The 15,536-nt window shown below is 40.0% G+C and overlaps 1 protein-coding gene across 4 annotated transcripts in view; it reads left to right on the forward strand.

Annotated features, from left to right (window-relative positions):
• Positions 1 to 14,873, forward strand: part of Creb5 (cAMP responsive element binding protein 5) — a 398,582-nt gene extending 383,709 nt beyond the window's left edge. For all 4 annotated transcript variants that reach the window (XM_077795986.1, XM_026407467.2, XM_026407469.2 and 1 more), the window contains 4 exons: positions 36 to 359; positions 4,206 to 4,433; positions 11,890 to 11,998; positions 12,892 to 14,873. In XM_077795986.1, coding sequence (XP_077652112.1) covers positions 36 to 359; positions 4,206 to 4,433; positions 11,890 to 11,998; positions 12,892 to 13,055 — 825 coding nt within the window. In that variant the 3' untranslated portion in view covers positions 13,056 to 14,873. The remainder of the gene's footprint in view (positions 1 to 35; positions 360 to 4,205; positions 4,434 to 11,889; positions 11,999 to 12,891) is intronic.
• Positions 14,874 to 15,536: the final 663 nt, after the last annotated feature.

Genomic DNA, 15,536 nt, shown 5'->3' on the forward strand with positions numbered 1-15,536 from the left:
CCTCAGTTGTCCTTTCTCTGTTTGTTCTGTTGCAGAGGCTGAAGGCTGCATTGACTCACCACCCTGCTGCCATGTCCAACGGGAATATGAACACCATGGGACACATGATGGAAATGATGGGCTCCCGGCAGGACCAGACGCCACACCACCACATGCACTCACACCCGCATCAGCACCAGACGCTGCCAGCCCACCACCCCTACCCGCACCAGCACCAACACCCAGCACACCACGCTCACCCTCAGCCCCATCACCAGCAGAACCACCCACACCACCACTCGCACTCCCACCTTCACGCACACCCAGCACATCACCAGACCTCGCCGCACCCGCCCCTGCACACCGGCAGCCAAGCACAGGTAGACCCTCTCCATGACCAGTTTCCTCTTCTAGCTCTTCTTGATAAGGGTGCAAGCTCTAACCGTGTGTGTGCGGGGTGGGAGTGGGGGGGGACCCTGAAGCAGCCTTGCTTGACAGGCCTGGGTGTTCCATAGGACCTTCTGGGAAGCTTTGTTCATTTCCTGAGACAACAATTACCCATAAGACACTATCAGATCATAATTTCTCTAAATATTATAGTAAATTTCAAGCCCATCTTGTTGGGAGGGAGGACCATAAACTTGAAGTTCTCCAAAATGTATTTTGCAGCATATTTCAAAGCTGCTCCTAAAAACAGTAAGATAATGGGAGGATTAAGAGGAATTTAAACTAATGATGAAAGATGAGTAAAAAAAAATGAGAAAAATGAAGTTAATGCTCACCCTGGTCTATCTGTTATAGTTTAAGACATCCTAGGGACTCAAATTTATCACCTGTGAAATGGAAGTTAAATACAAAGGGCAATATTCCTGAGTGGCAGTAAATGTTAAAATCTAAAGAGTAACAATTCATGCAGACAAATAAGCTCCGTAATGGATGCTAGGGCATAAGGTACTGTGTAAATGCTGAAGAGAGGTGACTCATCCCACCAAATGTGAAATGCGTTGGAGGAAGCAGAGAGCGAGAGAGCCAAGCTCATAGATGATCAGACCAAGAGAAAGGCAAAATCCCAAGGGTGGAGAGTCACCAGGAGTGGCTAAAAAGAAAGCCAGCATTTAGACTAAACTGAAAGAGAGTTGGGGGACCAGGCAGACGTTATGTCACCCAGACCAAGGAGAGAGGCAAGTCCCTATATAGGAGGGAGTTTTAGTAAGCAGATGGAGGGCACATCCAAGAACATGGCTGGCCCCAGACACTTTGGATCCTCCAGTAGGATGAGCTTCGTCAGTCCCCTCCACCCATCCTACACTGCCAGGTCCCAACCAGCTGTGTCAGAACTGTGTCAGAAGCTTGGGACCGCCACTAGCGCTTATTCACTGTCTCCTCCATCTTCCTTCTCTAAAGACAAGAGCTTTAGAGTGGCAGAACAGTTCTCTTTCTAATTTACTTGTTGTGTGACTGTGGACAAAGAACAATGAACCTCCCTAAATCTTGCTTTTTACAAAGTACATAGACTACATTCATAGGCTCTTGTGAGTATTAAATCTCTGTAGAAGTTTTCAAAATGTGTTAGCAATGACAAATTCCAAAGCAAAACAATTTAGAAGAAGTTGAGCAATCAAATACTACCTGGACCACCTTTTTAGTCACATTTTTAGTAAAATGTTGCACTGGGACATGAATTTAAAAGAGAGAAAGGAAACTCTCTGATCAAAGCTAGACAAATCGAGTCTCATATGTACTAAATTTTTAAGGAAAAGAAAAACATCAAGGTTTGGTTGCCTTCTTGAGAAAGTTATTCACCAGCAAGTTTAATAGCTCCTTACATATAAAAGTCATTCATTAGCTAAGTACCAATTAGCCAATTGCCCTCTGTTTCAAGTCATTAAGTGGCCAATTGTATATGCAATTAGTTAATTGCTATTATAATTAGCTGTACCAACAGTTTCTTTTTTATCCCATACTTTAAAAAAAGAAAAAAGAATCCTGGTTTGGTCTTGCTAAAATTTGAATGATAATTTAGACTGTATTCTACAATACCAGTCTTCAAATTTTATCAACTTGGCTGATCACAGAGATCTTGTCATATTGCTTAATCAATCGTATAATTATCTGTATAGCAGGGATAGACATTTATAAAAGTCCTTCTAACTCTGAGACTATGAGATGTCTTGGAATAAATCCTGCTTTTTCAAAAATCACAATTCATTGTTTGATCCAAACTGGCAGAGTATCATTGCCAAGAAAATTCCACTTTAACATAAAATGATAATTACCAGGAACACAATTTCTGATTGTAGGGTTGCATTCGCAATTTTTCCTGTTTCTTATTATTATAGTGCAAAAATAATCATATTGTAGGTCCAGGTGTCACTTCATGGACACCAGAAATTTCTCTTAACCAACTTCCCACCTCCCTTAAACCCAGAACCTGCACTACACCCCAAACCACCCCATCTGGCTTACCACATTTGGGCAAAGGCACAGGAAAATCATAACCAGTTGCAGGTTGATTGAAATAGGGGAGGACCTGGTTTTGAAAGAGAGGCCCCTGCAATAGAGATGGAAAAACCAGTTTTGCCTAGTCTTGCCTGAGACTGGCAATAAGAGATCGCTAATTATTCACAAAAGAAACAGTAAAGGCAAAAACCATCACAGAGCACTTTCCCTCCTACTGCTTGGCATGTCAGGAGTGAGCTCAGGAGTTAGCCTCTGAAATGACCAGTGCTACATCTTTGCCAATAACAAGGATTATGTCATCATCAGCAACTCTGATGAGTAAGACCTTAGACAATTTATTTTGCTATTCCTCTGTGATCAGGAGGAAAGGCGTCGCCAATAAAGAATTTTAGAAAATGTCTTTGCTTTAGATAAAATTACTGAGATGCAGTCCGACCTCATTCCTGAGCCTGATTCTTTTACAGTTAGTCATAGAAGGTTTGATAGAGGTTAGGACTGAAATCTATCACCATCAGTCAGCTGATGTCAACCCGTAGCCATCATTAGTACAATTACAGTCATCCTGATTGATTTCAATCAGAGGGTTGGAATGTGGTCGAAAAGGTTGTTTGGCTTCATTTTTAAAACTCTTTTGCCTGTTATTTCTGCAGGTTAAATGTCTCTTGTAAAACAACTTTATAGGTATTACAGCCATAAACCTGAGTGACTGAGAAATAGGAGAGGTGGGGGGAAAGCACCCTTTATTGAGAATGAAGAAGGAGGAAGGAGCAAAGTGAATTAGGGAAAGCATTAAGTGTCCAGACATATAAAGAATCAGCTGTAGAAATTTCATAAGGTGCTGCACGTCTGCCTTATGGAGAGAAATAAAGCTCCATGGGTGGGGGTCTCCAAAGCCTTAGATGTCACTGAGTCCCATGCAGACCTTACAAGAAATCTATAAGCACAGTAAAACTTTTTAATAAAGTGTTCTGCCACTCCCGGGACTTCCTTATGACGCAGGTATGTGGTCATGTCTGCTGTCCCTCTGTGTCCTACACATGCAGTGGAATCAAGGCAGCCTCAGCATCAAAGGTCAGGCCTCCCAATCACCTGGGAAGCTCTCAGACTTCTCCTCCACCTTGCTCAGAACTCTGAGGATCAGCAGACCCATCTAGAGTCTGCAGGTCCAGCTAGTCCTGGGCATGAAGAACCTGTGAAATAGTGAAACTAGGATTCCAGCCATCTTCCTGCTTCACGGGGTTCTTTCCGTAAGAGTCACAGTGGTGACAAAGTCCCAGAATTTGTCTAGGGAGGCGGTTGTAACATCCCTTGAATGAAAAGAACCTGCCAGAGGTTTTCTGCAGATAACAGTCGTCAGTGATGTGGCAACCTGGACCCCTCTGTTTTCACCGTATAGCCATCCATTGGCTACTTGAAAGTTCTTTGGAAAGTACCTTAAATAAAAACATTTCTTACACCTGAAGGAGGAAAAACAAAATGTTTCATCTATCATGATTTGGCCAAATGCCTGTCAGGGAAAAAATCCACCCAACAACATCTTTTCCTAAGTCATTCCTGTCTCTGGGTAAAACATCAGATTAAAGCTCAGTGATGCTTTTTCTTTTCTTTGGCGAGTGTGATTTCATTGTTTATTTCATTCATAGAAAACAAGTTCAATGTGCTTACTAAAGCAACTGGCTTCCTGTGCTCTGCATTATAAAATAAGCTCGGGTTTCTTCCCTTGTCCCTCCTGGTTACCATGGCCTCCTCCCTCTCTGTGCCCACAGGTTTCACCAGCCTCGCAACAGATGCAGCCAACCCAGACCATACAGCCGCCCCAGCCCACAGGGGGACGCAGGCGAAGGGTGGTGGATGAAGATCCCGACGAAAGGCGGCGGAAATTTCTGGAACGGAACAGGGCCGCTGCCACCCGCTGCAGACAGAAGAGGAAGGTCTGGGTGATGTCACTGGAAAAGAAAGCAGAAGAACTCACCCAGACAAACATGCAGCTTCAGGTGCAAGGCCACTGTCTCTTTCCCCAGTTCTCCAAGGCCCTGTGCACAGTTGGTATTTCCTGCCTCCCAGGCTCCTGTTGACTTACAGAGTCCTACCACACACTTCGCCCTCAGAGGAGGCTCAAGCCTACTCATCCAGCTTTATTAATTCTGAGACAAACAAAATAGTCCATTCAGTTTTCAGTCACTCCACCTACAAAGCTCTGAAAAGGGAGGACCCACCCAGCTAAGTCGTAGGGCTGAGAGCTCAGGCTTTGATCAGACAGTGGTTCAAACCCTGGCTCAGCAGTGCTTGCTGAGTTTAACCTCCCTGACTCAGTTTCCTCATGTATGAAATGGGAATGGTACCTTTAGAGAGTGTTTAGAAGAAATAAATGAACTAATGTCTATGGAGCAGCTGACACAGTACCTGGCCCAGAATAAGCCTTGAACTGAAAGTTCAACTTCGGCAGGTTGAGAGGATCCCTTTGGCTTATGCCCTATGACCTATATTTTTTGTTGAGTGGAAGAAAGGAAGGTTTATGGTTGTTATTTGGCTCTGAAAGAAAAGGCAAATTTCCATCTTGTTTTCAAACTCAGTAAGATTTGAATCATGCATGAATTTTGCTTTTCATGAATGGCTTAACTGGGGACATTTTATAATAAGGCCACTTCTGGAGTGTTTGGGAAGAAGACGAGGAAACTCTAGTACTCAGGGCATAGAGCACACATAGTGCACTTCAGAGCCTTTGTTCTGACATCAAAAGAAGAGCATGCTCACCCACAAAAACAAATTGACGTGACAAATAGAGATAGCAGTAAGAGTTGAGATTATAACCTCCAGAAACTGAGAGGATGGCCAATAGCATCTTAATAGTTCACAGATCACCTTCATTTCCACCCCACACCCAACTTCTGGTCCTTTGTGCAGTTCATGTGCCAAATCCCCAAAGCTTTGGATTTTCTTTTTTGGTTCTGGGGATTGAACCCAGGGCAGCTTAACTACTGAGCCACATCCCCAGCCCTTTTTTAAAATATTTGAAACAGCATCTATCTGAGTTGCTTAGGGCCTCACTATGTTGCTGAGGCTGGCTCTGAACTCAGGATCCTCCTGCCTCAGCTTCCAGAGCCACTGGGATTACAGGTGTGCACCACCACGGTGGCCCAGCAGCCTTTGCAGTTTCAATTTCACTGAATGGAAATACCCTTAGGGCATTCAGTGTACAAAGGGAAAGTAGATGAGGAAAGTTTTGGTTATACATGGATGAAATTTCATAACTTATAGATGTTGACTCCTCCTCTCCCAAATGTATTATTCTTTTTGAGATGGACATAAGCAAGAAACTGGGAAACATGACAAGATATGGGGAAGAAAATAACACACCAATTGCCCCACACCCCAGTTTGTATGCTACATAAAGGTTGGGACTATGTCTTTTTACCCCTGCCCCACTTCTTTCCCCTGTGTCTAGTAGAGTGTCTACACTTAAGAAGTGTTTATTGAACCAGTGGATGAATTCTCCATCTCTGGAGTGGCCATGAATTGGCCACCCTTGGCATGGATGTGATTTCAGGGTGTCAATCCACTGAGGAATGGCTGGACCTAAGTACCTTTAAAGCCACTCCTAGAATCTGGCAGGCACAGTAATCTTTGAGAAGCTTTGAGGTAGAACACAGATAGGGTTTTAATATTAATAGTCACACTTTCCTCTTGATATTTATTGAAAAATGTAATTAGAACCTGAAACCTGAAATTTCACAGATATTATTGGTAAGGATAAGACTAAATCATTTTTAAACGATTTGATTTGCACATACATGTTAATAAAAGCTCTGGTCTGTGTAGAACTAAAAAACATTGCACAGTGGTTCTGCAATGACTAAAGAGGGGATCCAGGAATTTGCTCCCAGTCCTTAGGGCTGTGGATGGATGGTGAAAACATGCAAGTTTTCTTAATCTTGGCACTGTTGGCTTTTAGGCCCCATCTTCCTTTGTTGTGATCTATGTATTGTAGGCTACTGAGCAGCATCTTTGGCCTTTGCCCACTAGGTGTCAGGAACAAGGGAGCATATCCCCCCCCTCCCAAAAGTGATAACCAAAATATCTCCAGACCTTGCCAAATGCCCTGTGGTTAGAACTGGGATCATGGTAGTGATGCAAAAATCAGCCTTGGTTAAAAACCACTGGCTTACCAGCTGTCACTTATCACATACAAGCAGTCTTTAAGTCAGTGGTAAGTAAAATGAATCCTTGCTGAGTTCCTCCAGGTCCTAGCAGAGAGCCAGGAAAGCAATGATGCTAGTTGAGTTTGAGGTCAGATGAGTTCATGACTTAACATACACATATTTATGACTGCTTTCACAAAATACTCAAGGTAAACTTACCCTTTACTAGACCACTGATTTCTTTTTGTAATTTCTTTAGAGCAAAATGGCTAGGAAAAAAGAGATTTTAAGAAATCTAGCTCCTGAAAACCAGGAGGGAAAAAATCTATTGAGTTCATGTAACAGAAACTAATATCCTTTGGTTATTAATGCAGAGTGCAAAGAAGAGAAAACCTCTTAAAAGACTGAGTTGTTGATATTTTCCAACCACTGCTCTGCTTCAGAAGGACAGAAGCCACAAGTGTCCAGTGTTTTCTGTGACGTTGAGGCTTCTGCATCTTGCCCTGTGATGCTGGAGAGGACGCTGCAGAGATTCTGCTACCTTTGAGTGACCCTTTCCCTCTCACTGGACCTTTGTCAACACAAAAAAAGGTGTCTCTCTTGAGGCTGGTTCAGTAAGCCAAATTTTAAGTAAACAGAAATGAAAGGTGCTAAGCAAACAAACACCAGCCAAACGGAATACCCAAGGTCTGGATGGCCAGCTGCCACGGTGGGGTTGTTTTCCAGCATAGAACCTTCTAGTTAGGCTGCAGCATTTCAGATTGGAAAAAATCAGACCTAAGAAAACAAAAATCAAAACCCCAGACTTCATTTCCTAGTCACACAACAAATCTGACCAAGAGGTCAGCACAGGTGTAAGGAATTAAGGGAAAATTAGAAACCACCCAAACTGACATTTTATATAGGGAGAAACTGAGTTTCAAAGAGATGAGGAGACTTCCCAGCTATCACCCAACCAGCAAGGAGCAGAAGGAGGAGTCCAGCAAGATTTCTGTGAACTTAACCCACTGCTTTTCGATCTTTCATTCTAAAAAGACCTTAAACTAAAGGAATTCACATCCTTCTTTGTGATACAGAGTGGCTAAAAATCACCACTGATGTGGTGCTCAGTAGACCATTTGAGTTCAGTAGAGGATATGGAAATCATCTGCACTTCCATGGGTGCATGGAAGTAATTGCTTTTCCTTTTTAGTGCAAAGACACATGGTCTAAGTTGCCGCTGAAATTTTAGACACACAAGCCCAGGTCTGGGACTTGGCAAGAGAATAGGCCAGATGGGAACTGTTGCTTGACAAATTGAAAGCCCTTTGTTGCAGAGTGAACCAAACCTGGTCTCCGCTAATCTAAAAACAAGAGGGGGTGGTGGGTACATCGTAGGGCCCATTTTGATAATTATTTTTTTGGCATGAACTACTGCTCACACCAAAAAAAACATTCTGGATTTATCACATATCAAAATGACATTCCCCAAACAAAGAAACTGTAACTGTAGCTTTTAGGGACTCCTTGGATTACTTGTTTAAAGAATGTTATCATAGTATTGAAAAACTTATGGATTTAAAAATAGATCAGTCCAACTGGATTTTTCCTCCTACAGTCTCTATTTAAATGGCTTACTGCTTTAGAGTAGCAAACTCAAATTAGTTTATAAAATTTTTTTTAAAAAATGAAGATTGATTATCACAAAAGAATCAATACTTATTATTTATACTTTGCTTTTGCAAAGTATGTTTCTACTGAGACCTAGAACTCTTACTATAACCTATAGAGGGGAATTTTACAACTGGTGATTTTCCTTGATTCATTCAGAGTAAGAAAATGCCTCCAGAAGTCCTGGCTTTTATTTCCCTATTGGACTTGGAGGCCACATTTGATTTCTTTCATGCACTTTGAAACATTTGCTATCTGGTTTTTCCCTTCCAAAATGAATTCAAGGTGATTCTACTTATGTTACCTTGAAAGGATTTTTCTTAAAATATCGTCTAGTAATTCTGCATTTCCTACATCAATCGGTCTTTCAATATGGAATCTTTAAAATAATTCTGCATGTACAGAGTACACAACCCATTCTCCTTTTCTAGGACAGTGATTCTTGACCTTCCTTAAGCCAAAGTGCCCTTCTGGAAACTGCTGAAGGTGCCATGGTCTCTCACAACGTGGACACACGTATGGACATACAAAACTTTGCTGTAAAATGAAACTATATATATTGCTTTAGAATCTGCCCTGATGAGGGCAAGGAGCACATGAGATGCTGAAGTTAGATTCCTTATGAAATCCAAGACCTGAAAGATTAATAAATATATTTGAGAATATTAATGGTAGTGAATTAATGAATACAAGTAAAGATTGGGTTCTTCATTACAGAATCAGGTAATTCAGTTTTTCAATAGAAGGCAACACAAAAACACTCATGGAATAAGAAACTCTTTCTGGGAGGAACTTAGAGAACTTGTACAATTGTCTTGTTTTGTACCTGGTTGATGTAGCCATTTAGGCCTCAACAGCCATTATTCATTCTGTCTCCCCGTCTCTCTCTCAATAGTGGGGACTGAACCCTGGGACTAACCCTTTATGCCCACCCACCAGCTGAGCGTTCCTTTCTCTGATAGATCTGCACCATGAATTTCTGTGCCTTTTAGGTCTTTACTTAATATTTACAGTATCATAGTTATGTGTGTATATGATCTGAACAAGAGGCTGACTCTTCTTCTTTACTGAAGATATTAGTTATTTATTTTTCAATCATAACATGACTACAATGACTAGCGCGTTACATTAGAAATATGTCCATACTCACATATATCTTTAAGTGATGGTCAGTTTTTACAACACTCTCTGTATTTTTACATTTTTATAGACCTTTGAAATTCTCAGGGCCTTGGTTTCTATACTTAGAACATATTGGTTTGTTGGTAAAGTGTTTTGCTATTCAGAGGAAACAGACCAGGAGTGTGTGTATATATATATATATATATATATATATATATATATATATATATATATATATAAAATGTTCAGAATTGTAATTTGCTACTGTTCTATAGTAAAACAGTTTTATAGAAGCAAAAGGTTCATTGTGAAATGGTTTGGTGTGTGTAGAAACCCAGAGAAAGGGATTCATATAGTTTTATTTAAAGAAGCAATGAACTCTTCATGCCTGGAGAGCAAGTGCTACCTTCAAAGGGTCTAACTGCCCAGAATAGGGTGGCAGAAGAAAAGGAGCCTAAACTCACCCTCTGCAAGATGGCCACCAAGCAGGATTAGTTTTTCTTCCTGAAGTTCAAGAAATCGAGAAAACTCAGTTTGGGTTTCATATTGGCTTGTTTATCGTTTTCTAAATCACAGTAGAAAAGTGTGAATGCACTAAATTTGAAACTCAATTCCATTTTCAAACAATTGCCTATATTATCTGAAGCTGAGAACCTCTACTCAGAGGGCAGATGTCCAGGAATGGTGATTTCAGAAAAATGTTATTCCTGTGGTCAAAATGCAAATAATATGACATTTCATCCTGAAGCACACACACACACACACACACACACACACACACACACACACACACAACACACACACAATCTGAGTTTCCTTGTCTGTTTTGTGGGTTATTTGTTTTTTGTTTTGTTTTGTTTTGTTTTTAACCAGAGATTTCTTTTATATGATGGTCTAACAATGACTTTCTTTGATCCTGTTATTTTATGCAGAAGGAGAACTGGGAAAAAACAAGGATTTAGGCATAATTTTGGAGAGAAAAGAGTTAGCGTTTAAGGCTATCATAAATTATCCTATAAATAAAGGGGTTGACAAGGGTCAGTTTGGGTTGTGACAGGACCCCTTATCAATCCTACTCATTGGGAAGTGGGACGTACTGTTTACCTTCATGAATGTTCTCAGGTTTAAGAGCAATCTTCCTGTGCAATTAAGTGACTTATTCATCATTAAGGTTAATTTCTCAAACAGGCATTTTTATTTTGTAGTTCAGAGGGGAAAGGGAAATGCTTTTGTAGATGAGATTTTTATTACCTTGTTATTAATGTTACTCAGTGTGCAGTTACTTATAATGTTGTACTCAGTGTTTTAAATGACTTTGGAAATGGGAGATGTTATTTGAAACAAGTTTTAGTTATTTTAAAGTAACATTTAGAATCCCATCCTGACTCCTCTATGTGAAAAATACACGCCTGCAAAGCCAAGTTCATATGCCAAGTGTAGATACAACTTAATGACAGCAACATTCAATACCCTTTTCTGTGCATGCTTTTTAAAATTTTCCTACATGTGAAATATAATGCCTGCCAGCCTCAAATCAGCCTTGGCCAGAGAGAGGATATTATTTATCACAATTTTAAAACAGCTTATTTTATATAGTGTGATGTTTATAGTTTACTTTTATCAAGAGGAAGCACCTTCCAGCCAACCATCTATTCCACATTCATATTTGTAGACAATGGGTGCCCAGCACACTGTTCTACAAAGCTATGAACAAGTCTTTGTGGATTACTACATAAAAGTAAAAATTTAAGGCACTTATCTAAGTAAATAAAAACTCCTACAATCTTGATATTGTGGAAGAAAGGAATTTATAGACTGAAATTAGCCAAAATAGTTAACAGACTGATCAAATTAATCCAATCACAGCCCCAAATGTTATTACTTCTTGTCTCCCTGGGCTGACATTTTCCTGATAGTAGATAGCCAACACTGTACCATGGGCTTCAATGCTCCCTTCAAAGTGGGCCACAGGCTGGGTTGCTCAGTCACAACCCAATGGAACTTCTTGTACGTGCTTCTCCTTGTCCTTGTATGGAATGTAACCCTGAAATTGTGAAGGTTATAATGACTAAATTTATTGAATATTTAACATGCACTATGCATTGTTCCAAGTGTTTTACATCTGCCACCTTCCTTAACCCTCACAATAACTCATATGATATTGTGGTGTTTCTATCTCTGTCTTACAAATGAAGTTGGCAGAGCTGGGCTGGGTTGTTATCTTTCTAGAATCAGACAGAAAGTGTGCAGTGGGGTTTCTCACCTGCATCACCTGGCTCGGGAGCACACCTAAAATGTGTGCAACCCTTCCATGTCTGGCCTTTGACTAGAGTTCCGCTCTTGATTTAAAGTCTAACTAAGTCCTTAGTAAATTGAAGGCAAGCTTCAAACCTTCAGATGGACCCCCTTTTAAATAAAATGGTCTTATTGTCTTTCAGACATAATAGAAAAGGTTGCTAGTTTCATTGTTGAGACGGCATAGGGCTTTGGGTTATACTCTCTGGTCTTCTCAACATGACTTTAATTTGTCTCTTTCCAGAATGAAGTGTCTATGCTGAAAAATGAGGTGGCCCAGCTGAAACAGTTATTGTTAACACATAAAGACTGCCCAATAACAGCCATGCAGAAAGAATCACAAGGATATTTAAGTAAGTCCCAGACTCTTGCTTTTTTTGGTATCCAGTGTTTTGCCACAAATTTTGTGTTGAATTTTACCGAAAGAGCAAAGGAAAGGGTAGTGGTACTCCCAGGCATATATACTGGAATTCTTGAATGCCTATTCTGCTAGGAGGATACCTCTTTACTGATCCCATCCAACATCATACATGCCACCTCCTGGTGATTTGGGCTATGCTTTCCCTGGCATTCTATATTTCAAAATACTATCAAATTCCTATTTTGTAGCTGGTAAGAAAATAGCCTGCTGGAAGCCATTCACCAGTGGCCTGTCTTCTTGAGAAATCTGTAAACTGGGAAAAAGGCATTTGGTGAACTGCTTCCAGTGCCTTGGCATACACTGCACGGGACCCACTGAGCTGAAAAGCTAGTGACCCATTTTCAGTTTACCATTAGATAAACTGATCTTGATCCCAGTTTCTGCACCCAGAAGTCAGTAGGTTAAATGCTAATTGAATAGGGGTTGGGGGAAGGACCAGTGATCTGTGGCTGAAGATCAATTTATTTTCAAATAATTTTTTAGATTGAGCAACACAGATTCTCCCTCCACATGTGAGTATTTTTCCACATTTGATATATGGCTGTTTATCTGAGAATCCAAGATGGGGCAGTTCACACATCAAGACTCAAACACGTGAAATCATTTTGCCAAAACAGGAAGCATGGCTTGGCTTATAATGATAAATCCGGGAGATATAGCTTTGTGACCCCAGATTAAAATGAAATTTTGAATTCAACTTCCAGAAGGAAATGTGCGCAACCCTTCCATGTCAAGTCAATGTCTGGTCCTGTTTTTATTCTGAGGAGTTTGCAAGTCCACACAAGAAAAAGCTATATTGGTGTGTGCATATGTGTTTTTTCCTAGGTCCGGAGAGTAGTCCTCCCGCAAGTCCTGTCCCAGCTTGCTCACAGCAGCAGGTCATCCAGCATAACACCATCACTACTTCCTCGTCAGTCAGTGAGGTGGTGGGAAGCTCCACCCTCAGTCAGCTCACTACTCACCGAACAGACCTGAATCCAATCCTTTAAAATGCACGGGTCAGACCTTGCCTCCAAGAAGAGCTGTAGCATACCATGCACCCTTTCTCCTAAGGGCATTTTTAGAATTAACTCAGAGCTGGAAGACTCCTCAGCCCTTCAAAGACTGGCTTTCATTTTTATAGTTACTATGGAAATGTTGTCTTTTATACTTAGTTATATAAGAAAAAAAAAAGGGAGTTATGCAATTAATATCTGTCGGCTTGGGAAACGCTTTGGTGCTTTTCTCCAATTTTCTGGTACCAGTTACTTGTTTATAAACGGAACCTCTTCTGTATATAGCCATGGTTTCCTTCTTATCAGTCCAGCCCTTTGTCTGAAACAATGACTCTTGTTAAAACACAGCTTTTAGCCAAAATGAGGCATACCTAGATGTCAAGTGAGACTGATCAAGGTAACTGGGTAGGAAATCTGATGACGTCATAACTCATGTTGAGCTTGCGCTGTGACATCACCAGAATCCCAGATTAAACATACAGCCTTTCCGCAACTGTTTCTGTCTTACCAGAAAACAAATTAGAAGATCCACCCACGTCCTAATAAAACCACCAAGCACCTCCCCTCCTCTCCTCTTCTCTTGGTCCACTTGCTCAAATGCCCAATTTCCCTCTCTATTTACACTTTATCTTGGGCTCCCTGTTTACTCTTCATTTTAACCTTCTTCTGTTTTATGTTTTTCCCCTTTAGCATTACATGTGAAGAAAAAAAATAATGTTTAAAGAAAAGAAAAAGCAAACCTCAAAAATATGGACTTAGCCATTGCTTCATTTGCCTGTAACCCACAGCTGGAGTTCATTCAATTCTCACTTTTTACAAAATAGTAACCAGGAGATGTTTAATGTGCCTGATTTAAGGTTTTTAATAATCAGAGCAAATAAAGGTGGTTTAGTTATAGGTGAAGCACTGTTGAATGCCAGCTGTGGAGACAGTAGGAGAGGGAGATTTGTAAGCCCCAATTGTGAAAGTCCAAATTATGTTTCGGGGCTATAACATCACACCCTAGAATTACAACTGGTTTTATACAACCTGTCTATAATGTTGAAAATCCATGCACTATATAATAATTCAGAAGGGCTCTATTCACTACACAGATTACATTGTTCAATCATCAGCTGCTAATAGCCTAAGATTTATTATTATTTTTTTTTTCTTAAGCCTATAGAACTAGCTCTGCTGTTCTGGTGGGTGAAAGCAGACTCACTCCTGTAGAAAGCAAGTCCAGTATTTCCCTGGGGTGCTCTCAGCTCCCAGAACAGTCACGGCGCTCCGTGGCTGCTGACGGAATCCCATGGATATAAGTGGCAGAGGCTGCTCACTCCACCCTTCTGAATAATTCTGATTTATATGTTCAACAGCTTACGTGAACTTGCCCATTATAAAAATAAAAAAAAATAAAATAAAAAAAAACAGATAGGACCCAAACCACAGTCGTGCCTCCTTGGAACAAGCCATTCTACTGTGCTCATGTTTAATATTGCATTTCACAAATAATAGGGGCTAGTGTTTCTCTCTAGCAGTCTAGGCAGGTGCTGGTGTTTCATCTCCATTTGAATGCTTGACCTCCGTGTGTGTGTGTGTGTGTGTGTGTGTGTGTGTGTGTGTGTGTGTTTCTGTATGGGTTTTAAAACCAACAGTATTTTACAAAAAGTGTCACTTTTATAAGAATTCAGAAAAGGGAAGGATGTGGCTTTTTTTCTCTCACCATAGTTTAAGAATCTATTTTGGAGAAGAAAAAAAAAAAGGAGAAAATATGAGGACCATGAAGCATGATTTTTATAACTAGTTCCAGTTTTATCTAATAACTTACTTTTTAAATCAATATTTATCAACAATCTTTCCATGTATGCAGTGCTTTTGAAAGATGGTTTTGAGGGTTCAGTACAACTTAGGACTTGGATATATGGTCTAAGAATCAGAACAAAAACAAAAAGAAAAAAGAAAAAAATGAAAAAAGAAAAGCATAAAAATAATGCAAATGAAAAGGATTTTCTGTTATATTTTAGAGAAACATATCATTTTCAAGTATTTTAAATACTGCATTCATAGTTATGTTTTTTTTCCAACAGTAACAATGGTTTAACCTGACTGGCTTCTTAAGAAATGTTTAAGATTTAGTTTTAAAAAGAAGTTAACATTTGTATTGCTGTTTTGAAAACAAAAAAAAAATTTTTTTTTAGAATTCCTTCCTAATACTATCTATATGTCCTCCTCCCCCCAGCACACATGAAAAAGGAAAAGAAGGAACTGGAATGATTGGGGTTTTGGGGGTATTTTTTAAAAATTTTCATTTTGTTTTGCTTTAAGTAAACAAAAACTTTCCTTTCTTTTCTGATGCATAGCACTTAATGAAATGGATTTTTAAAAAATCCATTAGTAATATCAAAATGCCCAGGGAGTGACCTGTCACTAAAATTATGATTTAGTTACTTCTCTTGATTGAAATATTTAGTTGTTAAACTGAAAGCCTTTGCA

This window comes from Urocitellus parryii, chromosome 3, assembly GCF_045843805.1.
Source record: "Urocitellus parryii isolate mUroPar1 chromosome 3, mUroPar1.hap1, whole genome shotgun sequence".
Taxonomy (NCBI): domain Eukaryota; kingdom Metazoa; phylum Chordata; class Mammalia; order Rodentia; family Sciuridae; genus Urocitellus; species Urocitellus parryii.